This window comes from Vanellus vanellus, assembly GCF_965231255.1.
Source record: "Vanellus vanellus genome assembly, chromosome: 7".
NCBI lineage: Eukaryota > Metazoa > Chordata > Aves > Charadriiformes > Charadriidae > Vanellus > Vanellus vanellus.
In genome coordinates, this window is record NC_138912.1 from 23,150,250 (window position 1) to 23,174,413 (window position 24,164).

The following is a 24,164-nucleotide window of genomic DNA, read 5'->3' on the forward strand; positions in this document are numbered from 1 at the left end:
GCTCAAATCATCATAAATAGATTTTTCTTCATTCTTTTTCTTTATTATTCTTTTTCTTTATTATTAACGTACACACGTGCAGTGCTATCCATCTACCAAGCATGCTGCTCTTGGTGGGACATGTGCTGCAGGAGAAGCAGGTTGTGGGCAGCCACGGGAGACATGTCTGTGAGAAAATCAGCTGTCTGATATAGCCACTGTGCTGAAGGAGCCCATGGACAGAGCATCAGTGCAGTAGGCTGCAATGTCACCCGGGGCCCCCCTGCAAGGTGGCAGCCAGGAGGCTTTGAAGGTGTCTACTCTGTGCATGCACCTGTGTTTGGGCTGTCTTCCTGGCGGCCTTGGGAAGGTGGGCCAATGCTTCTGCTGTTGGTTTTAGTAAGGGGCATGTAAAGGAGTAGCCAGGCTTAGGATGCTGCGGAAAGAGTTTTCGTGGTTTTCAGCGGGGGACAGCACAGAGCTGGTAGGCAGGAGGTATATTGCCTGTCCCACTCAGTGTTGGGGTTATGCTGAGTTCCTGGGGATCAATGACAGGCTTCAGGGTAAAGTTCTGCAAGATGATGGCCAGGAGTAAGAAGATCTCCATGCGTGCCAGGCCCTCTCCGGGGCATATTCGCTTCCCTGGAAGTGAAAACAGCAAACAGGGCTCAGTGGGTGTTGCTGAGCAGACCGGTTTGTACTAAGCAGATGTGTTATGCAGCTTTATTTACCAGATACAGCTGCAGCAGTGAGATGACTGTCATGATTACTAAAGACATTTGCAAGAGAAGAGTTTGTTGGAGAAAGATGGACCCCTGCCCTTGGCAATTTGGCTATGTGAAGGAAGAACAGGAGCAGGAGAAGCCCTGAATGTGGAGGGGGCATCACAGGAGGCAAGATGAGGGAGAGTAAGGTGACATAAAGCACAGGTGAGAAAGCGGAGGGTTGGGGGTATAGGTAGGTGAGTGGTTGCATGTAGCCTGAGAGGTACTTAGGTGATGGGGAAAAGTGCAGCTACCACAGAAAGACAGGTTGGTTAAGGATGACTTTGGTGGTTGTGTAGGAAGGTGACAGGTATTTTAGAAAGTGTCTATGGGTTCCATTCACATCCTTACAGCAGCAACTCCCAGTAGGAGGTTTGAGGAGCCACCAGGCCTGAACAAGATGGGAGATGCAGCTGGGGAAGGGAGCAGCAGGGAGGAGTTATCCAGAGAGCAGTGAGTCCCAGGGAAGCACCAGTGGGACAATGCTGGGAAGAGGGAGTGTGTGTTATAGGGAAAGGCAGGGTGGTGCCCAGAGGAGGAGGTCGGCAGAGAGAGAAAGTCTGTGCTTTACCTGCTGAGAAGGGCATGAAGAACTCGCTCTTCCTAAAGGTGCCGTTCTCATTCAAGAAATGTCCAGGGTTGAACTCATTTGGGTTTGGAAACTCTTTACTGTCATGGAGGACAGAACTGAGGGCGGGAAAGATTGTGGTGCCCTGAGATAACACAAGGAGAAGAGCAGAATATGAAAAGGAGGTGAGTCAGATCGCTTAATCCGGCTGCCTGCCAAGTTATGACAGAGCTTTCCAGCACAGTCCTACCAGTGCCTTTGGTTTCCCTTTGGGGACCCTGCCTTTGGGGAGGCAGCTTTCAGGAGACCCTGCTAGATGTCACAGCAGGGACAGTTGTTGGCTGCTCTTCCTGAATGCTGCCTCTCACTTTCAGACCATTTATCCTTACCTTGCTCTGGTCATCTGGGGACACCTCACCTAATTCTTCCTCTTTCTTAGTGTTTCACCATAATGAACTTGTAGATGTTCCTTCTTTTCTGCGAGCCCCGAAAAGCAAAAGCACACAAGGTTGTGGAAATGAAGCTCTCTTCCCCTCTCCAGACAAATTTCTCCTGCCATGATCCTCTTTCTTCCCTCTTCCTGACCAGCCATTGATGGGGGCATGGGATAAATAATGCAGCAGTGATGACACAAGAGCCCACTGCTGGAAGCTGAGCAGGTCCCCGAGCCCTGCCTTTTGATTTTACACAGACAGCTGAAAATCAAAACACCAAGAGCCTGTGTGCTGCTGTTCCCCTGATGTACACGGTCACCCAGAAGAGCAATGAGCATTGCTGCTGCAGGCCAGGCCAGGCCATGGGTTGCTGTAGCCCATCAGCCTGCCTCTGGCAGTGGCCAGCAGTGACTGCCTCAAGAATCATGTAAGAAAAGGACAAACAGGTTTTGCTTGTTCCCTTCAATGCAAACAGAGCCTCCAGCATTTTGTGGCTCAGGAGCTTTCTGTGCTCGATAACCACCATAACCACCGGCTGATTTTGCTTCCAAGCATGTGGACAGGCTCTCCCGGATGGTGGTGAGCAGTTCCACGGCTTTGCTGCCTTTTGTGTGAGAAGTCACTGCTCTGTTCTTTTGTAAACCCGCTGTGTTTCTGCAGATAGGTAAAGCTTCAGAGCAAGTGAGCGAAGGTGTTGGCAGAGCTACTATTCCAGTCTTGGTCCATGGAGCGGCAACAAGGGATTGCAAGTGAGCTACAGAAGCCTGAGGATAAAACCTGTATGAAGGGCTGGGTGACAGCTAGGTCCGGCTGACGGCTAGGTCTGGCCACAGCATTTCTAGCTTCTGGCTTGTAACTGACAGCCTAAGAGCAAATGTACTGCCACCTTGTTGATGAACTTGAAGGAGCTTGCCCACTAACCTTGGGAATGACATACTCTCTGAAGCGGATGTCTTTGGTCACAGCATGAGGGACACTCAGGGGGATGAGGGAGATGAAGCGCTGGATTTCATGGACCACTGCATCTGTGTAGGGCATCTGGGTCCGGTCCGCCACACAAGGTTTTCGTGATCGTCCTACTACCCGGTCGATCTCTTCTTGAACTTTCTCTGTCATGAGAGGCACAAACCATAAAATGGGTAAATAAAACCAAATCTACCTAAACAGCTGTCCACAAATCACAGATGACAGGGGCATTGATCTTGGTTTTGGTGTTGACTAGAACACAGCTCCACAATGGCCCATGCAAAGAATCTCCTCCTCGTGACTTGGCTAAATAGGAGTACTGGGAGATAAAGATGTGGACACAGTCAAGTCCTTGGCTGTGAGAGGAGTGCAGCTGACGATGATGCCGGTGAAGCTGAGGGATCTCTAGTGGCCACCCTGGGAAATGACGGTGGAAGAACTTTGCCCGTTTGGTTAAAATATGAGAGAAGAGAAAAGTTGGGAGAAGGATGTGGTATTAGACACACACCCAGCCCAGGTGGATAGCTAGAGAGGAAGAGGTCACAGACTCGTACCTTGTATCTTCGGGTACTTGAGAAGAAGCAGCATCCCATATCTTATGGTGGTGCTAGTTGTCTCAGTTCCGGCAAGGAACAAGTCAAAGGTGCTGGTTATCAGGTTCTTCATGTGGAAACTGGAATTGGGATGCTCTTTCTCCTAGGGAAAAGGCTGGGCTGTTTTTCTGTCTGAGCTGAGAAAAGTAGCCCTTTCTTGTGTCATCCCAGGCCTTCCTTTTCACCTAGAGCTGTTGCATTTTTCTGCTAAGGTGCAGCAGCCATCTGGGATACTGTAATGCTATCTTTGCGCAGCAAGCTCAGCCCTAGAGCAACCTTCTTTCAGGCTGTGCACCAAATGGTATGTATCTGCCTGTTTGCCCTTGCTGTGCCAACTGCTTTCCAGTGAAAGAACTGCAAGACCAGACTGCAAATGTCCCTGTGTTTCAGTGACAGCAGATGAAGGTCTTGCTGTGTAAGGAGCTGCAGGTAGCATCTGGTGAGTGTGCAAACCCAGAGCTATAAGCTCTAGCACAGGCACTATCTGGGGTATTGATGGTGACTTCCCACTGCATGGCCCAGTTGTCTGGGAAGGGGTCATCCCAACGTCTGTGTTAGGAGAGGGAAGGGGCTACGTGTAGATGTGTTTGGGGATAAGCTGGGGGTGTCTGCTGTCTCCTTACCTCCAGCATTTTGCTGAGGAAGCAGTCGATGAAATCCTGAGGGGAGCTGGGATCTAGGGAGGCTTGGTGCATCTTCACCTCCTCTGACACAAAGGCTTTTAGAGCATCAATTTCTGTGAATATTTTGTTGTGTGGGCCAGGCAAGTAATCCAGGATATTTGAGAACATCTGGTAAAGCTGGAAAGAAAGAAACAGGAGGGTCCCTAGCATGGCCAGTGCCCCATCCTTTGATATTAGCAAAAAGCCTAGGAAGGCAACAGCCCTCTCAGCTGAGCCAAGCAGAAGGGTTATGAGGCTGGGCAGCCTGACAGGGCAGTAGGGGCTTGCTTAGTAGTAGTAGGAACCTTAGAGGTAGAGAAGAAGGATTTCAGGACTAGGGAGAAGCTGGCAAAGCCAACTTCATTGGTGAGGGTGCTTCTTGCTCTTGAATGAATTCCCTCCTGTGCAGCAAAGCATTGATAGGGTCCTAGTTAGAAGACTGAAATGGGACTTCATTGGGAGGCCTCCCGCTACCCTAAGAGAATGCTGCCACAGTGAAATGGCTCTTGAATGTACCTGTCCCCAGTGGGAGTTCATCATCTCAAAGATATTGTTCATGTTGTTCATCAGGGCCAGGAACTTCTTGTCTTTATAGTCATATCGTTTCCCAAAGACGATAGAGCATATGATGTTGGAGACAGCACAGCTCAGCATGAAGGTTGGGTCAAAAGGTGTTCCTGTGATTTCAGAAAAGTTACAAACCATAAAAAAACCCCAAACTACTATGGCTACTTATGGGTACTGTGGGTAACCTGAGCTCTGGTTGTTAGTGGAAATATCAGATCACAGTCTCTGAGGGACACAGAGGGGTCCTCCAAAAAGAACAGTATGTGATCCCAGAATTATTTACTGCTTTGTAACAAGGGGCAGCTGGTGCATGGACAAAACACATGCTAACTTCAATTCTATGCTTAAGACATGGGCTCCCTTAATACAGTCCTTTTCTTGTAAACATAAGCTATATTAAAAATGGACCATACCCTTTGTTTTGTTGATCTCTTCCAGCAAGTACTCAGTTTCCTCCTGGATCCTCTCTTCAATGCTCCTCTTCCCCATTCCAAAGTTGCGCAGAGTGCTGAGAGCAAACCGCCGGACTTGTAACCACTCCTCGTTGTTGCTAAAAACAATCCCTGCAGATGAAGAAGGAAGAGGGAAGACCTGGCTTGGGTGTGCTGGGTGTGAGATGAACAGAGGCTCACAGTGACAGTGAATCCTGTCCCTGGGAGAGCACTGACATGGTAGTGTCATAGAGTACCGTGGTTTGGAGGCAATCGATGGAGGTCTTGTAGTCCACCTGCCTGCTTTTGGCCTCCTTGTGAGCAATTCATCACTCGTATCTGCACATAATTTCCCTTGCTGCAGCTGGTGGCTGTTGCCACTTGTCCTTTCACTGCCGATCACTGAGATCAATCTGACTCCATTTCTCTGCTACCCTCTTTGGGTGGTGGAAGCCAGCAATTACAGCTCACTCAGCCTTCCCTTCTCCAGGTGGGACCCACCCACTCCCCACAGTCTTCCCTCATGCATGGTACACTCCAGCCCTAATCTGCCAAACCCACCCTCAGCCCTGCCCTTCTCCTCAGAAGGAGCTCAGTCAGCAAACATACCTAATCCATTGTTAGCCCTGTCTCCTAGTGGCATGCGTCCTCTGGCAGCAAACTCATCCGCACGATCAACCAAGGCTTCTTTTACCACATCATGTCCATGCAGCACCACCACTGGGTCAGAGCCCAGATGCACGGTAAACACTGGTCCATACTCTTCACTGAGCTGCCAAAATGCAAGACAGAACATGGCCATGGAGCAGAGAGGGAGGAGGAGTTGAAACGTGGTCTTGCTGCTGCATCCCACTGCAGGCAGCACAGCCGCACAGACCAGCAGCATCAAGATTTGATCCTCTCATGATAAATGTGGGTGTAGAGAGGGTTCCCAGCTATTCAGCCCTGAACAACGGCAACAGCAGTGAGGGGGAGCAGCTGAGATCCTCATGGCTTTTCTGCTCCTCTGGGATTGCTACTCATCAAGCTATGGCCACAGGTTGTCCCCATGCACAGGTCCCATACATTACTTGCCCACAGAAGAAAGTAAGAGAGAAGAAAGTGGCCTTACCTTTTGGAGGGTTTGGGCCAAATTCCTTGGTTTCACCTGCAGCACGTTACCTAGGATGGGAAGGGGAGCCGGTCCTGGAGGCATCTTCCCCTTTCCAGACCTCCATCTCCATGCTGCCAAGGAGAGCAGGCAAGCAACGCAAACCAGAAGGACAACAGTGGCTGCTCCCAGGAGCTCCATTTGCCTCTGCAGCTCAGGAGGGAGTGACTCTGGCTGCTGGAGCCCGAGTTTATATACTGAAGGGCTTATGTTAGCTATGTTCGCTATGTTAGCTCAACAGCAGGTTTTGGATCACGTGGCTGAATTAGTCAATATTACTAGTCAATCATTTGTTAGACTGCCCTGTGTTATGAAACTAGGACTTCTCTCAGTGTTAATTGGTCATCAAAGACACGCCTTATGTCAAACAACTGCGGAGGCCAACAGAGGTTAAGAAATTTATAATGTGTTCATAAAACTTGTTTTGTTTCACCTAAAGTTCACTGTTAAAGAGATCACACTAGGGGCGCACTCTTCTACTGAGGTGCTCCCAGAAATTCACTGTCTTGAGAGCATCTTCCAAGTACTTCAGTACCATTTGGATTTTCTGTTCTTCGGTATTAATTGTACAAGCTTTCAGTGGGGTGAGCCATCCTCGCTTGTTCGTGAAGTCTTCCTGATATTGTCAGTGGAGTTCACACTGCGTGTGATGTGCCAAAGAACATGCTGACGTGCTCTCCTCAGTGCACAGCAATTGCCTCAGTCTCTCTCCCTAGAGGTGTCTGGCCTCGCAAGAGAGGAAAGTATAAATATCCATCTAGCAAGGGCAGAAAGATCTCCAGACATCACAAGAGACAAAAAAGGACTTGCTGGAAGAGATAAAATAAAGATATAAGAAAAGGGGACTAGACCTCAGGACTCTGATCTCTTCAGGGTCTCCTAGAGGAAAGAGTGAGAGAAGCAGATAGAGAAGAGAGAAATCAAGAACTTGAGAGGGTCTCTGGAGAATGGCTTCCCAAGCTGAGACAGAGCTGCACTTGTGGGAGGTGGGGTACAGGTTAGTGCAAGCTGGCAACTAGTCCTTGCACTTGCAATGACCAAAGAAGCCCACCCAACCTGCTTCTGGAAGTTGGTGTGTACAAGTTCCTGTTTTGTTGATGTCTGACTCTGATATGAGGAACTGCTCCCCTGAAAGGACCAGAGGTGCTCTGGGAGACTGCAGAGCATGTCTGGTGTGTTGCAAAGACTTCAAAAAGAGCTGGAGGCTTCCTGCCCAAGATTACTCCAGGGGCTGTGTACCTGTGAGGTCCCAAGAGCAATGGCAATGGCAAGTAGAAAGGACCCTCAGGACTGCGGCACTGCTTGTGCTCAGCTTGCTCAGTCCGGCCATATCCCTCTGTCTCTCCTCAGCTGTGGCACTTTTGCAGGCAGACAGGAGTCATCCAACTGAGCAGAAGGTGTTGCAAGGACAGGGGATGTGGGACTTGGTGGGAATTAGCAAGGGGCCTGGGTGAACCAGGTGTTTGGTTGGGGCGTGCTGGGTTTGCTGTGCAGTGGGTGTGTTAATGGGAGTTTCCCCTTCGCTCAGAGGCGTGAGAGAAGTTTTCCAAAAGTTTCTGTAGCTTCCCTATGAGTTCTTAAGTCATCCCTGCTCTCTTGTATAGGCGCAATAATTTGCCAGTTGTTCTTTTTTAATGCCATTTCACTTCTTAAAGACTTGATACTTTGGTGAAAAAACTGAATTGCCAACAATTCAGGGTTAGTTATTCATCTGCTGACCCAAACTCCTGCATCAGCTCAGATGTTGCCAGGGCAGTTCATGGGAGTTCATGTAGCTCTAGGGATTTCCAGCTGGTGAAAGTGGAGTTCATGGGAGTTTGAGTTTGCACTGCTACATGAGGTCTCTTTGCTACCAGAGCTCATGACCTTTCCGTCTTCCCTGTAAAGTTCCCTTGTTCCTGGGGACACAGACTTACTGCTTAGCTCTGCCTCACAGTTTGCGACAGTGGAATGAAAACTATCTCTCTATAGCTCCAAAGTACTTTGTTTATTTGCTATTGTTTACCCAATTATCAGCCGATAACACAGTGAAATTAAGCATTCAGCAGTCACACAGTGGCTGTGACGTTTGGGCAAATTGTCTTGAAACAACGCTCACCTTCAACAGAGATGCAGCCTCCCTCCCTGCCAAAGTCCAAATGTTTTCCCCAGGTGCCTCTCTCCACCGTGGCTGCCCGATGCCCCGGCTGGAGCTGGCACAAGCACACTTGGTTCATGAGTGCTGCTCAAACAGCAGCCACCCAGGCAGCCTGTGGAGATCCATTTGCTTCAGCCCCTGCTGTGCAGAGCGGCTGAAAAGGTCTTGTACATTGTGGACCAGCCCTCCTGGTTGGTACATAAAATGAGCAGTGCGCAGGGTAGGCAGGGCGACATTCTTCACCCAGCCCTGCAGCTCTCCCCACACACTGCAAATGGGGCTGTAGTCCACAGCCAGAAGCGTTAAAGGGGAATCACCCCCTTTTCGGTGTGCAAAGCCTCCTGAGCTCCATAGTTTTCAACAGATTTCAAGTGGGGGGCTATTTCTGTGATTGTATGTCAGCACCCTGTGTCTGGCATGTGAAGCAGTGGCACTTTTAAAAGAGCAAAAGAGCACAGTCATTCAGCTTCTTGCACTCATGCCGTGTGATGAGCAATTAGAGCAGCAGTAGGGTACATGGGGAAAAGCAGGCAGATCTCCTGCACGGACCAGCAGTGGGAAGAACTCAGGGTGAGAAAATGCAGTTTGAAGACCCTCCTGCGGCTCTGCAGTAAATTGCACAGATGAGTTCCTCTCAGCTTAGTGATATGAATACAGACCCATCTCTTGACACAAGCTCAGCTTCTGCCCTGTGATTTTCTTCAAAGAGTGCAAGCAGATAGATTGTGATGGGTTCAGAGCCAGGTGAGGGCAATGGAAGGTGTTAAACTGCTGGGCTGGGACCACCTGGACACTTCAGGAACTTCTGATCCCAGTTGGCTCCACAATTTAAAAGGGCTGGGCTAAAAGCTGCTGCTCCACAGTCCTTAGCAAGAGAGCAGGATGGGTGTTGCAGGGCAATCTAGGGCTGCATTTGGAGCTATGCTCTTCTGGGGTATTTTTGGTCCCCTTGCTTTGGTTGTAGGGGCTCAGGGTAGTGTTTTTTCTGATCCCAACCTGCTGGCTTGTGGCCAAGAAAGCCTGCAACTCACCTTACCTCCAGGCTGGGAAGGGAATGGCTCCTTTGTGCTGACCACTTGGGGTAAGTGGGGGTGGCTTTCTTACTGCTGTATCTTTGCACAGTGCAGAGGTATGCGTGGAATGAGGAAGAAGAGGCAGCTTTTGATGTAAAGTGTTTTCTAACAGCTTCAGTGCATCTTGTGTAAGCAGGGGGTTTTTTATATGACCCAGCAGTCAAGGGTTTTGGTGGAATGTTGTGCCTGGATCTAGATGGTCTTGGCTGCTGTGTTCCCTCGTGCTCCCCTGCTGGTCTAAACCCTAATACTGGCTAGGGCCTTGTTTCCTATAGAAAGCTAGTGTTGTAGTGGGCCACATCTCCAATGTGGGATGCTGAAGCCCCTGCTGCTGTCTCCTCTTTCCTTAGATACTGAGGGGAAGGCACATGCTCTGCAGAATGACTCTGAGTGTGGGCTCTTCGTATCCGGGACTCCAGATGGCTCCAGGAAAGCATTGGTCTCCTATACTGGCTGTTATGTCTTTGAATGGGTGAGTGACCTTAGGGGTTCTGCTGGGACTGTGGCTACTGCCGGTCTGGCTGCCCTGACTGGTGTGTCTCTCCCTCAGGATGGCAATTACCTCATGTTAGTGGGGCTTGAAGGAACAGATGCTGCTGGCCAAAAGTTTCTTCATGAAGAGAAGCTGCTCAGGTGCCCTGTGGACCTTCCTGGTAAGACTCTGACAGGTCCTTGGGAAACCCTGTTTGTATCTTGTGGCAATGAGTGCCCTTCCTTTTGGATGGCTGTTTCTAGTCAGTCTGGGGCTGGGAAAGGGGGCTTGCTGCTGTTTGGAAGACTCCCTGGAGAAGGGTTTGGACATAGGAGCCACCAGGTTGCTGGGGACTTGTGCCTCATTTGCAGGGTCAGCAGATGAATGTTCCTCATGTCTCCTAGCCATGTTCTGACTGCATGTGTCCCTGCACGTTGAGGGATTGAGCTGGAGACTAGGCACAATGATTTTTTTGAACTACCGGAGTTGATCCAGAACACTTTATCTTGACAGATCCCATGCAGGCTGGTCTCTTGTATGTGGTTTCAGGGGGAGTCTCTGTTGCAGGGAAATGCAGGTCCCTTCTGAGCAGGCTTCCATGCCAGCTCCAAGCTGTGCGGTTGACCCTCGCCTGAGTCGAACTTCTCTTGATTTGTATGCAGAGTCACCAGGACACCTTCCACCAGTGTCCTCTGTGTCTTTGTCCCCCTGCTCTTGTGATTTAGCTGCAACTTCCTGCTGTTTCTTCCAGCCCTGGATGCTCCAAGCAGTAGTGTCTGTTCTGCTGTCTTCAGCCAAGACCGGCTGCTGTGTGCCTCCTTGCCTATCAGCCAGGGAGACTGTGAAGAGCGAGGATGCTGCTACGACCCTCGGGACAGGGTGAAGCCCTGTTACTTTGGTAACACAGGTAAGCGTGAGCAACTGTCGTCCCCTCCTCCTAGAGGAGCTGCAAACTGGGATTCCTTGCTTCCCTGGCAGAGCAGGATTGGTGCATACTAGTCCTGCAGGTGGCTTAGGGCTATGTTTTTGGCTGTTAAGAATACTCTGTCCCATTGAAGTGTCCGGCCCTTTCCTATGTATTGCAACAGACCTGGGTTTATGGCCAGAATCAGTGTTGCTGTTCGAGCTGGTTACGCTTGTCTTGCTGTGCTTAGCACTTGCTTTGGGGGTTACAGGTAGGAGATCTTGCGGGACTTGCTGGCCTTGTCTTTGCTGTGATGTTTGAGCTTCCTTTGCATCCCTTCTCTCCCTGAGATCAAGACGTTGTATCTCTTTCTCCAGTGACAGCTCATTGCACACCAGATGGCCAGTTTTCCATTGCCGTCTCTCGGGATGTGACTCTGCCACCCGTTATCCTGGACTCTGTGCGACTGGCCAGTGGACACAGTACTGGCTGTGTCCCTGTCGTGAAAAACAATGCCTTTATTGTGTACCAGTTCCCACTCTCTGCCTGTGGCACCACTTTTCAGGTAAGAGTTACAGGTGTCACTAGACTGGAATAGCAGGAGCTTGCAGACCTGGAACAAGTTGATGTGGCTTTGGCTACTTAATGGGCACCCTCCGGCCATCCAGAGGCCAAATGCTGTTCTCCAGCCTGGCATTAATCCAGCTTGACTTTACTGTAATGACAGTGCCTGGTCTGTCATTCCAGGTGACTGGAGACCAGGCCATATATGAGAATGAGCTGGTGGCATCCAGGGATGTGAAGACTGGAAGCCTTGGCTCTGTCACTAGGGATAGCACTTTCAGGTAATACCCTGGGGCTGGTATTGCTGGGGGCCACTGTGTTCAATGTCATGAGAGAAATTCCTGCTTGTTGCAAGCTCTGAATTCGTTCTACAGACTCAAATCTGAACTCTGCAGAGAACTTCAAGTATTTGTTACAAGGAAGTGTTGGAGGAAAGATTTGGGATACGACTAATTAAAGCAGATATTACATTGCCATCTTGGAGACAGGAGATATCAGACTGACCTTTATCTGCCTCATTAGGGTTTTTCCTGTCCCACCAGGTTGCATGTCCGCTGTAGTTACTCCATCACTGGGAGCTTCATTCCCTTGAGTGTTCAGGTCTTCACACTGCCACCGCTCCCTGCTGTGTCCCAGCCAGGTCCTCTGTCCTTGGAGCTGCGTGTTGCCTCAGGTATGAGAGGTTTGCAGGGCTTGCTCAGGACTGTGGTCTCTGCTGAGTAATAAGGGAGTATTGATGGGTGAACCTGGCATTGCCTCTTCTCTGCCATGCTGGGAACTTACTGTTACGGCTATAAAGGATGCTTTCAGGTTGCCTCTTTCTGTTTGTTCCTGCTCTAAAATGGCTCTTGGGTTTCTTCCATCCCAGATGGAAGCTATACTTACTACTATACGGACAGTGACTATCCTGTTGTGAAGACTCTGAGAGACCCTGTTTATGCAGAAGTCAAGATCCTTCAGAGAACTGACCCAGACCTGGTTTTGGTCCTGCACCACTGCTGGGCCACACCAAGTATCAATCCCCAGCAACAGCTGCAGTGGCCTGTTTTGGTGGATGGGTAAGTGATTTGTAAGTAGCTTTTGGGTCAGGGGAATGATGCACTTTTTTCACTGCTGGCCCCTCCTTCTCAGGTGCCCTTATGCAGGGGACAACTATCAGACACAGCTGGTGCCTCCGAGTCTTGCGTCAGGACTACTGTTCCCTTCTCATTACCAGCGTTTCGCCTTCTACACGTTCACCTTTGTAGACTCTGCTTCCCAAGAGATGCTCTCTGGGCTGGTAAGATCCTGTCCTTGCCTAGCTTCTTACTGAGGACAAGTAACGTGTGATCAATAAGAACTGCTTCAGCCAGACTTCATAACTCTTGGCCTTCGGGGGGTGTGTGTGTGTGTGTGTGTGTGCGCGCGTGCACGCAAAGGCTAGGAAAATCGCCTCCTGAAACAGGAGGGGAGAGATTGAAGCAAGAAACTCTTTATTCCCTGAGATAAATATGGTAGAGGTAAGATGCAACACTGGAGGGGTGTGACAGAAAATGAGACTACTGAAAGGGTAGGTCTACTTAAGCAAGTGCTAGCTTGCTGCCTAAGCTGTTTTTTTTTTTTTTTTTTTTGAACTAGCTTAGGGTGTGTGCTCTAACTATGCTAATCAATATTCTCCAAACTAAATTTCTTGACCAAAATGACTTGGAAATAACTTTTGGTAGCTGGGAAGCATCTGGGCTCTGAATCTCATGAGCATCTGAGCAGTTAAGTCATGTGAAGTTCACCATGCCTTGTACCATTTGCTCAGTGCTCCTAGGAGCAATTAATACTCAAAACGGGTACTGCCGAACCTAGCAGTGGTCGCAGTGCAGTGGTGCTTGGACAGCTGTGTCCCAGGTGTCAGGCAGAAGTGCTGCAATGCCAGATCTGACCGAGTTCGAAGGTGTACGGTAAAGGTAGCAAAGCTGCCTTGCAGCACGCTGGCAGCAGAGGGCTCCAAGGCTACAGCCCGCATGCGAAGCGAGCCAAAGCAATCTTTCTGCCTTCTCCCTTCTGTGACCAGGTGTGCCCGGTCTAGCTGGGATGGAGACAACTTCCCTCGTAGCAGCCCATGTAGTGCTGTGGGTTTGGATTTGTGGCTAAAACAGTGTTGATAATATACCGATGTTCTAGCTATTCGCTGAATAGCGCTTGCATGGCATCAAGGCTTTTTCTCCTCGCTCTGCTGTTTCTCAACCCCAAGTGAGTAGGCATGGGGTAGGGTAGAAGCTGGGGAGGCACACAGCTGGAACAGCTCACCCAAATTGGCCAAAGGGGTATTCCATGCTGCGTGATACCATGCTTAACAATAAACACTGGAGGATTTTGTCTTCCAGTGTAGCTGATGCTCAGAGACTGGCTGGGCATCAGTCTGCTCATGGGAGCCGGGTGGGTGATTTGCCTTTGCATCACTTGTGCTTTTGTTTTGATCTTCCTTCTCCTTTACTTATCAAACTGTCTCTGTCTCTCCAGCCATGGGTTTTCTTGCTCTTGCTCTTCCTATTCTCTCCCTGCCCCAGTGTGGCAGGATAGAGGGAGTGAAGAAGTGGCTGTGTGGGTGCTCAGCTGCTGGCCAGGGTCAATGCACCGCACCAGGATACTGCCTGTCTACAGATAGTGCCTGAGTGATTCCAGGTTGTGTCCCATTCTTTCTAGGTGTACCTGCACTGCAGTGCTTCAGTGTGCCACCGGTCTGTACAGGACTCCTGCACCACCGCTTGTCCTGCTAGAGCCAGTAAGTGTCTTTAGCCTTCCTGCTTCCCCATCCAAAGAGGTGACAAGGGACTAGCTTCCAAGATGGGGGTTAGGGGGACATGTAGGCTATGGACTGTGTCCCTCGAGCCATGGACAGCTTGACAAGGCATTTGCTGCTCCTTTCCACTGAGGAAGGGCCCTTGTCCTTATGCCAAGAAGGCAGAGGTCTTTATAGGCTTTTAGTTTAGTGTTGATTCAATGGAAGGTTTGGCCTTCAGCGCTTCTTGATAAGCTGACCTGGACCAAGTTTGATGACCTTCAGGGCTATATGTTTGCTCACCTAAAACCTTCATATTGCTTTGTAGGGGGTAAAAGGAGTGCTGAGCATCCTCTTCAGGATGGTGTCTCCCATGTCTCCAGCAAAGGCCCTGTGATTTTTCTCCAGGATGAGCTAAAATGGGACACAGCCAAGGATGGCCTTAGTAAGCATGCCAGCCCAGCATAGCCAGGCTGGGGAAGGGGGCTGATCTAAGTCTTTCCTGCAGAAAGACTGAGCCCCTAGAGCATCCCTGTGCCTGACTGGGGGAGTGTTAACTGGGCTCTCTCTCCCACACAGGAGCAGCTGTGCATGCTGTGGCCCCCTGGGCTCTGGGGTTTGCTGCTGTGGCAATGGGGGCAGCTCTCTGCGTGGTGCTTGTGGTTTCTGTTCTGTGGCAAAGGAAGGTGCCGGTAACACGTGAAACCAATGTATTGCAATAAAGTGGCTGTCAAACCTACTTGGTCTGTGGGGCTCCTTCTCCCTGGCCCAGAGCACGCAGGGTTGAGCAGGAGTGTCTTGGGGACCCTGGCTGTAAGCTTTTGTTTGCAAGACAAAAACTATCCTGGTGGCGAAGAGAGTGCTTTCCGAATGCCGTTTCTCTGAACTGATCTCACTTTCTGGCTATTATTCTGCTCTAAGGATTAGTGTTAACTGCCTGCTGCTGCCGGGAGGGCTCCCTTGCGTTTGCCTGGGCTGCTGGGAAGCTGCAGACTGAGACAGGAGTGATGCTGGGTGGTGTCTGTATTTCTGTCGGTGGCTGACTTCAAAAGTACTTATCTTAGCCCCTCTCAAACACTGAGTAGAAGTGCAGCAAAACTAATTAAAAGCAAATACTGCGGCTGCTTCTGCTTTGGGGATGCAGAGCTGATACTTGACTGTGTGGAGGAGGTGGGAATTGCCCCTGAGCTCACTAGGTAAGTTGGGGCTGTGCTCGTGTGGCAGGACTCGGGCAGGGATGGCAAAGCATGGTGCAGACAGGCCTTCCTAATGATGCTGTACATGAACTTACCTCTCTGGCTCTGGAAATTAAAAAGGGCAGGTGGGAATTTCTTTCTGGAGGTTGAGAACAGAGAAACTTCATTCCAACTGAAAAAAAAAATCAAAGAGCCTAGGTGGTTTGGACTTCAGGAAAAAAAAAATCAAACTTGATTTAAAGATTAATCTTAAACCTTCATGTGAGAGCAGAAAGTTATGAGTCTTCAAAGCTCTCAGATTAAAGCTAATTTGACACCACTGTTGGCATAACAGTGCCATGGATGTGCTTTTTTGAGGTGAGAAATAAAACTTCAGAGTGTCAGGAGCAGTTCAATATGGTGTGGTCAGTCACAGCAGCTGAGCAGGATCATTTTCAGCTTCCTGAGGTCCTTCCTGCACAGGCTGGGGGAGCTCTGGTGCTTACACTCACACTGAGATCCCCTCATAGCTGATGGTCCTTGAGCAAGTATGCTTGAGGGGAAGGAAAAATATGTGTTTTCCTTCTTTTATTTCTTCTTCCCGCCCCCCGGTTTGATTAGAAATTCCCCCTGTTAAAAGACAGGGGAGTAGCCTTCGTGCTGCTTAGGGGCTTTAAAGGGGAAGAGCAGCTGTTATATACATGGAAGCAAAGAACTGAACAGTATCTCACTTGAGGTAGCAGATACTGTTCTATTTAATTGGCTTCTGCCAATACTGTGTGATTGGAAGGTGTTAACGGGTGGTGGGAACTGCTTTTTAATTCCTTCCTTACTCCAACAAGAAACTTCAGGAATCATCTTACAATGTTTTTATTTTTCTAGCAGAACTGCACTTCCCTGCTACGTCAAAGATAACCAGTGCTCTTAGTCTTGCCTGCTTTTAAAATCTAATCAGAAGAGAAGATACGACTCCTCCAAGTCATATGGTGGGAGGGTGAAGAAGGTCACAGGCTGGAGAAATCATCAGCTGGATAGGTCAAACGCACACCTCCTCTAGGGAGTAACTCTGGCAAGTAAATGGCCTCGATACAGGTGGAGCTCTGTCTGGGAAAGCAGAGTGTAAACTCGTAATGTGCCTTATGACAAGTCTTTAGCAGCTGTCTCCAGTGTTAATTATCTGGGCAATTAGAGGAGTAATATAGACCACACCTATTGAGTACACCAGGCAGGGTGCCCTGGCACCGCTCTTAACTGTGCGTGCTAGCCAAGATCTAGACACCTCCTTGGCTGCTGCTGGAGTCTTCCCATGCCTCAGTAAGGCAGACAAAACTAGGCTTAGCCGCCTGTGTGGAGGCTGAAGGGGCTAGGAGAGAAGGGTCCCTGCCCAGCTGCTCCCTGCTGCCCTCCATGGGGTTGTTGAACTTTCCCAAAAGGGGTGGGGAGCTCTGGGCATCAGGTAGATTGCCCTGCAGGGACCGTCCCTTCTGGTGCAGAGCTGGATCTTGCCGTAATGGACCTGCTGCTTAGTGTAGGGCATGTGTGGTGATAAATGGAGGTGGGTGAGCGGAGAAGTGAACTTAATTCCCTTACCTGCTCTGTGGGGAGTCTTCTGCGCTTAAGGCTTGCTATTTGGTCCTGAGCAGGAGGGGAAGGACACAGACAGCAGTGGGATGCCAGTTGTCTGTGAGGTACTGGCACAGGGTGAAAGCTAGCCAACACGGAATTTTCCTCCTCTGGTTTATTGTCCCCCTCTTCCTAGTTGTTCTCCACCAGGGTTTCATTGCTGATTTGTTCTGCAATTTTCTCTCCTGCGATTTTGTACTCTTTTCCTTCTGCCTTCACAGGTAGATTTCTGGCTTTTGGGGTTTTGTGTTTGGTGGTTTGTGGTTTTTTGTTTGGTTTTGTTTTTTTTTTTTTTTCCCATCTGTCTACTTTCTTTAGTTGGGTGTCATTGACTTTTCTCCTTTACTTTCTTTTGAGTAACTGCATGTGACTTCTGGTGTCAGCATCCTCTTCAGCTTTGCTCCATACTGCCTGTTTATACAGCTGAACTAAAGGTGCTGTGGGTTGCTGTAGGCATTGGCTTAGACTCCTGCAGGTGAAGGAAAGCTCCTCTGTCCAGGAGGGTGCTGTGGGCTGCGAATGAAGGTGAAGCTGAGGAATAGCAGCCCTGAGGGCAGCCAGCACCCACCAGTTGGGGCTGCTGTGCAGTGCTGCTAATGAATACAGATTTCCAGAAACATGAATGTGTAACATCAACACACGTTGTCCCCAGTGCCCTCACCCGTTCCTCTGGAAGTGGTGTGTGCTGCCCTGCCGTGTCTGCCCACTCTGCAGCTTTGGAAGCAAAGCCCAGCAAGAGCACCTAATACAGGGCTGCTCAAAATGAACATCCACGCTCAGCCATATCTGAACTTTCCAAAGGCTCTCCTCACCCTCTGGATCTTTGAGAACAGCACCAGCTTCAGAAGAACAAACCTGCTTCTTTGCCAGAGCTAAAGAAGTTCTTTAAAAGCTTGGAGGTAAAAATTCCTTTCTTGATCAGCTAAGCTCACTTGAAACCTTAAATGTGTGGCAGTTGCTATACTATAACCCAGGTGCTCATTAATAAAATATCTGAAAACAATTATCATAATAGTCATGCTTTTATTAAATTTCTTATGCTTGTATTACAATGCATCTTGGAGTAGAGAACTATACAGTATGTTACAAGTTATAAATATATTTATTTCTGAAAATACATGAATATATTTCATATAATGCTGTAATAAAAGAGTGCTAGTTCATTTTAGTTTAAAAAAAAAAAAAAAAAAAACAAACACTACAACAAACCTATATTGTGAATGGAGGTGGTGGTGATAGGGGAATACCGGTTCATGATTCTAGGTTTTAAAAACACTTTAAATTCAGTTTGCACAGATTCACATTCCTTACAGTCTCTGTAAAGCTGGAGGGATAATGGAGGGTGCAAGTTAATACAGGATTTTAGTCCCCTGTATTTATGGAGATATACAGACTATTCACAGAATAATCAAGTTATAAACCTTTCTAGCTTTGGATAAAGCTAGTAAGATATACAGTGAATAACCAAGTCCTGCAGCAGCAGCTACAACTGAAACATTAAACACAGCACCTACTTTAGGGTGCTAACTTTGAGTCAGCACAGACTTTTTTTTTTTTCTTTTTTTTTTTTTAATTGGGGTTTTGGTGGGGTTTTTTGTGGCTTTTTTTTTTTTTTGGTGATGCTAAGTAACTCTTCTGAGCACTTGGAGAACCAAGCCTGGGCTGTTGCCTTCACTCACCCCTATGAACTACAACTGCCCTGGGAGAGCGTGGCTGGAGTGCTGTGAATCTCAGAAGAGGTCCTGCTCTGGGTTTGAGGACTCCGAAGGCTCCAGCTAAACTGGGTGAGTGAGGGGGAAGCGTCTGTTACTGAAAGGCTAAACCTGCTGAACTTGATCCATTCCTGCCAGCTTCTTGAATTTTGGTTCCCAGGCAAGATTGGGTTGAGGGATTTTTAAACAGCAGTTGCCTGACTTGCAGTTATATTGTAATTTAGGGGGTAGAATGATCTTTTAACAAGCAAAGTTGGTTTACTTAAATCTTTACTCCACATGTGTTAATTATTGTGCTGGTACCAGTAAGAGCTGGTGTGCAGAGACCACTGCAACCATGGAACCTTCAGAAGCAGGCACTGCCTGTCCCTGCAGTCTGGCATCAGTGGACGTGTGGCAACAAGGCAGCCACCGAACGTGGCCATAGTGCTACACGGTTGGTTAATGTGGCCCGAAAGAGCAGCAGCTTGTAAAGGCTGCATGTGTTTGAATAACAGTTCCTTGCAGCTCCGCTCTCCCTGTGGCCTTTTCCCAGCAGAGAGAGCACGGGCTGAGCAACACAGCAGCATGCCTCCCCCACCTGCAGCCTCAGGCCCCCACCTGCACAGCCAGAGGACTTAACTTGTAACTTAAAAGTAGGAATTCAAGCCTGGTTCCACACCCTGCACCCCCCAGGATTGATAGCAGAAGAGCTGGGCTGCCTGGTGAACCTGAGGTGTTGCCTCAGATGCACCCTCCAGTCTCTCAGAAGGCCGATTCCTGCAGTGCCCCTCGCTCTGCTCTCTGCCATGAGCCGGCACGATGCCAACTTCTGTGTAGGCCTCTGCAGAAGGATTAGTGGTGGATTCGGGAATGGCCTCATAAGAAGTCTTGGCTTTACAGACAGTTTTCCTGTTGGATTCTAGTAAAATGGCACATCTGGCCAGATGTTGCTCTGAAGGGAGGAGCTGTGTTGGGGACAAGCGGAGACTGCAACTGGACCCCCCCCTCCCCCAGGGAGGATGCTGTCCTTCCAACAGCTGCTTCTGCACCAGGCAAGGAGTCCCTGGCACTCTTCTAGATGCTGCTGTGTCCCATAAAGGTTAAGTTTTTGTTTCAGCTGGAGAAGGTCCCAAGAAAGCAATGACAACTTAAAAGCTTCAATGTTCAGGTAATTCTGTTCCTAATCCACAGAGGAGGAAGAACTTCCAAATCTTACTTAAAAGTCTCTGTTGGTTATGTTGCCAAGATGCTAATAGCAATTTTCATCAGTGTCTTGGCTTTTGTAACTATAGTTCAGATTCAGGAGCGAAGCCGTACGTAGCTGAGCATGCATCTGTCCACAGACCTTTCTCAACCTCCCCCTTCCCTCTTCCCCTTCCAACGCTCAAATTGAGTTGTTGCTCTGTTGACAACTGTAGGATGCAGGTTGCACAAAGTAACCCCAGGGTTCTTGGGTTTGTGTCCATTGGTGTTCCCACTTTGCCTTTCTGAAACAGAAGCATGCAGTGAGCATGAGAGTTTGGAAAGGGTTTCTCTGCATTTAACCTGTGGGATGAGTTGGGAAGGTGGAAGATGAGGCTGGGCCTGGTTCTTTTTTTAGACTTGACTATATGGGCAGATTGTCTCCTTCCCAAGACATCTGGTTGGCTTGTTATTTGGGAATCTTTTACTAACTGGAGATAAATGAATTTGCTGCTGTACTTTTTGTATAAAGGCTGCATGATGTAGCCTATATGACTACAGATGCCTTTAAATTGTGGGTAAAAAAAAAAAAAGCGGGGCCTATTAAAATGAGGGTATATGGGCCAGTCCTCAGCTGGCATAAATGTATTTAATTTGAACTTCAAAAATTGGACCTGTTTCTGTCTTTGCATGTTGGACCGTGTCTGGATGAAGGAACAGGACTGTCTCACTTCTGTGCTGAGAAGAGGCAAAAAAACCCCACCCCAGCCCACAGAGAAACACACGCTGCTTTACTTACTTTACCTTATTCCATTTGACTTGGGTTATCAGAAAGGCCATATGTTTTCATTCTTTGTATTTTGCCCCAGAACGATCATGGAGTTCCTCTCAGTTTTCCTCAGCTCCGAAGACATAATATCTGGCCTTAACAAATGGAAAAATACAATTAAAGTTGACAGCGGTCAGAATGCATGGCTGTGTTTTTAGCATTAATATGCTGTGCATATGTACCCAACATCCAAGCTGCACCCAAAGCAGCTTCCCCCTCTCCAGTCTGAAATTCCAAAACAGATGCTGTCCAAATATTTGTGGCAACATTTAAAAAAAAAAAAAAAAAAAAAAAAAAAAAGCTACAAAATGCAGCACTTGGCATGGAGTCACAATGTAATGGATGGACACAAACATCGCTTCGTTGAGAGCAACCAGTATTTTCTGCTTAGCTGGAGACGAGGGGGAGAGACTGGCGGGTGAATGTCACAGGGAAATTAAAAATTCTGGCCTGAAGTAGTAAGTAGGAAATGAGACGTTGTGAAGAACAACACTAAGCTAGCTGCTGTGGACTGTCTCCAGCTTAATTTTTTTTGTTATTTATTACATACAATTGAAATAAGTGTAATGCATCCTGTTTGGTTGTAACGGCTGTTAGCTCAGGCCTGCAGGACTTAGGAAAGACAAACCTTTTGGAACGCTTTTTAAAAATAGCTGCTGCTTAAGAAAGAAAAGCTGTAGTTTTGGGGCTTTATTTTAATGCAGTGTTTCAAATCCTCAGACCTGGGTCTGAGGCTCTATGGCCCTTTTCAGCCTTTGCTATACAATACTGAAGATGGGTTTTTGTAATGTTAGAATTGCGCTGTCCTTTGTAACTTGCGTCACCCTAACCACAAAGTAGTCGTCATACAGCAGCAAGCTTTTGGTGGCTGTCAAACTGAAACTAGCATCCTCACCATGCAAGATATCATAATTTGAGGTTAGCTCATTCCCACGCAGCTGCATTAAAGCTGCAGCGCCTATAGATACACGGGTGGGTGTGTCCGCGCAGGAATGCCAGGCTGGGATTGCCCAAAGCTTCCCAAATTAGACCCTGCCCTGGAAAGGGGCTGGGGAGAGCATCAGAAAAGCTCCTGGGCACAACTGCTTTCATGGAGATGGTTGCCTCTTTATCTCTGCCAGGGCTGGAACAAGTGCTGGTCCAGTCTGCTTCCCAGCAGCAATCACAGCAAGTAGTGGGAGACTGTACATCCCATCTGTTTGTCCTCAAAGGGAGCTAGGGAAAGTAAGGAAAAACTACATGAAGGTGCTAATCTGCTCCTCCTTGACCCTGGGTTTTGGGGGAATCATTTCAGAGACTCTAACCAGAGACAACTTCACACATTGCCACTCCATCTGACATTGTGAAATGTGCAGGCAATAAATTGATCAAGGTAGGCTCCTGCAGAACTTGCAGCCCAGCTTTCACAGGCCGGGCTGGATTCTCTCCTCAGTGTTCAAAGCAGCACCAAATTCTAATTGTTCAACACAGGCAAGTATTTGACCATGCTCCGCTATCATTTGAGAACAGCTTTCTGCCACTAAAACCAGTCACAGGGGAAAGGCAAAAAGTTCTTGTCTTGGGGGTCATTTGAGCTGGAAATAAGTTCCATGCTCTTTGTGGAGGGATCATTCTGCGATGATTTGGGATAGAAATCTAATTTTCCTGCCACAGGTCAGATCCAGGTCTGTGTGCTGCTTAAGTTCATAACACCAAGATCAAGTCATTCATCAGCCTGTTCTGGCCCCTTGCACAAAACAGACGTTGCTTTGCAGGAGTAAACGTACTAGCAGGAAAAAGAAAATGAAATGAAAACCTGAGCCTGTTTAGAACAATGTATGACAAACCACCGAGCCTTGTGGCAGTATGTTTACCTTGGCAGGCCCCCCTCTCTCCTGCTGGAAGAACCAACTTCTTTCTCTACTATGAGAATTCTTTTGTAGATGTTAGAGAGAGAAAAAAAAAAAAAAAGACAGAAAAGAAAAGCAAAACAACCACCCTGGAGCAGATCATTCATCATACGCAGAGTGGGGGAGCATGAAAGGGGATTTGCTTTGACCTAGTTACAAAAACAAAAACAAAGAGACTTTCTCTAATTGCCCAAATGACTCAAGTGGGACTGGGTGTCAAAAGCAACAAATTTCTGCTTCCTTCAGAGCTGTATGTTAATATAGGGCACCAGGCTCCAACCTGTTCCAGTTCAAGACCTTGGGAGATGCCACTGGGTCCAAGGAAGCCCGGGTAAGCAAAAGCCAGCCAATTCCATATGCCTGCATGTATAAACAGGAGCAGGAGCCAGGACAAACATGTTTCATAAATTATAACAAAGACAGTGGCTTTAAATGCTGAGAGTATCAAAGCTTCCACGTTTGCTTTGCCAAGAGCTGCAGGCAAGTGAGACTTTCTTGCTTTACTGTTCTGGTGCTGCCGCAGGAAGGGTCTGCCTTTCTGTCCGGTAGCATTTGCAGGGCTGTCATTGATCCACCAAGCCTAACTTTTTGTTTCAAAGGAGCCTGGCAGCACCATATCCAAAATGCTATAGGAGCAAGGTGCCCAGCTTTTCCAGGCGCGAGTGAAAAGCCCAATGTCAGTGCGTTGCTACTGAAGGGAGTGGGGTAAAAAGAGCAAGAGCAAACACAGATAGGGCTGGGGAATAAGAACTAGGAATCAAGAGAAGAGGAAATGGAGGGAGATAAGGGGCATGAGTAGAGGCAAGGGTTTTACGTAGATATATGGGAGAAGAAAGTTAGTGAAAGAAAAGAGAAGGCCGTTCATCAGCTACAGAAAGCAGCCCGGAAAAATCAGCGTACAAGACCTCCGGGGCTGCCTGGTTACAGCCAAGTAAAAAAATCGTCCATTTGGTATCTTGTTGTACAGCATTCCCGTGATGGTAGTAGTTGTTCAGTGTATGCGTGAAAGTAAGAAAAGGTATTTCTGTCAGGAGTTGTTGGGCTGGCCCTTCACTGGAAGCACATCGCTCAGCCGGCTGAGGACCTTTCCTGCAATCTTCACGCAGGGAGCGCTGGCAGTGTCCTCAGTGCTGCAGAGACAGGGCTAAGCAGGAGACAGGACTTTGCTGAAGCCCAAATAAAGTCCTGGTTCTATTCAGGTTTAGAGGGAAGGTTCACAAGAGTTTGTATTTTTTCCCCAGCTGGTTCACCATCTATTTTAGATGGAAATGTTTGATCTCTTTCTGCTTTGTGTTTCTTTCAGTTTCCCAAACAATAGGAGGAAGCTCGCCTGTTACGTGCGCTTGGGCCCCAACCAAGCTTTTCCCAGCTGGAAAAATCACTCCATGAACTACAGAGGGTTTTTTTTTTCCAGCTGTAATTATAAGATTCCCAGTTCCCTTATGCATTTTGTAAGGTAGGTACAGGCTGTCTAAGGGGAACAATGGGACATTCCTGAGTGCTTAAACAACTGCTGTTTCCCCACCATCACCCCCTCTAAAACCTGAGGAGGGCTTAAGTACATTTGAGCTGTTCAGCTCAAGGTTACTGAGACCTCAGCTGAAAAAACACAGGGAGGAGCACAACCCCATGTCATGCTTCTGCTTTGGTGAGTAACATACCCAGGCTCTTCCTGTTACCTGATTACATACAAAAACACCCCAAATTTACCAGACCAGCTGGGAGAGGACTTGGCAAGCACACAGGGAATATCTGT

At 48.3% G+C, this 24,164-nt stretch overlaps 3 protein-coding genes across 5 annotated transcripts in view; 1 reads left to right on the plus strand and 2 right to left on the minus strand.

Moving 5' to 3' along the window:
- Window positions 1-256: 256 nt before the first annotated feature.
- Window positions 257-6,255, minus strand: LOC309674299 (cytochrome P450 2C9-like; the record flags this gene model as incomplete). Its single annotated transcript, XM_082486316.1, has 9 exons — window positions 257-621; window positions 1,315-1,456; window positions 2,667-2,854; window positions 3,266-3,407; window positions 3,928-4,104; window positions 4,483-4,643; window positions 4,947-5,096; window positions 5,574-5,736; window positions 6,076-6,255. The coding sequence occupies 9 exons, from the start codon at window positions 6,253-6,255 to the stop codon at window positions 440-442; spliced, it is 1,485 nt and encodes a 494-aa protein (XP_082342442.1). The 3' UTR covers window positions 257-439.
- A 3,382-nt stretch (window positions 6,256-9,637) lies between these two features.
- On the plus strand, window positions 9,638-14,738 carry ZP4 (zona pellucida glycoprotein 4; the record flags this gene model as incomplete). The annotated part of the gene is made up of 11 exons (XM_082486359.1): window positions 9,638-9,796; window positions 9,875-9,977; window positions 10,548-10,703; window positions 11,078-11,265; window positions 11,448-11,545; window positions 11,807-11,937; window positions 12,133-12,322; window positions 12,396-12,543; window positions 13,941-14,019; window positions 14,345-14,461; window positions 14,596-14,738. The coding sequence occupies 11 exons, from the start codon at window positions 9,638-9,640 to the stop codon at window positions 14,736-14,738; spliced, it is 1,512 nt and encodes a 503-aa protein (XP_082342485.1).
- A 3,621-nt stretch (window positions 14,739-18,359) lies between these two features.
- The window catches only part of LOC309674442 (uncharacterized protein), a 33,616-nt gene continuing 27,811 nt past the window's right edge, over window positions 18,360-24,164 (minus strand). For 2 of the 3 annotated variants that reach the window (XM_082486469.1, XM_082486471.1), the window contains exons 8-9: window positions 20,495-20,614; window positions 18,360-19,995 (exon numbers count right to left, since the gene is read on the minus strand). In XM_082486469.1, the coding sequence (XP_082342595.1) occupies window positions 20,518-20,614 (97 nt within the window). In that variant the 3' untranslated portion in view covers window positions 18,360-19,995; window positions 20,495-20,517. Of the gene's footprint in view, window positions 19,996-20,489; window positions 20,615-24,164 lie in introns of all 3 variants that reach the window. The other variant, XM_082486470.1, reaches the window with a different exon arrangement.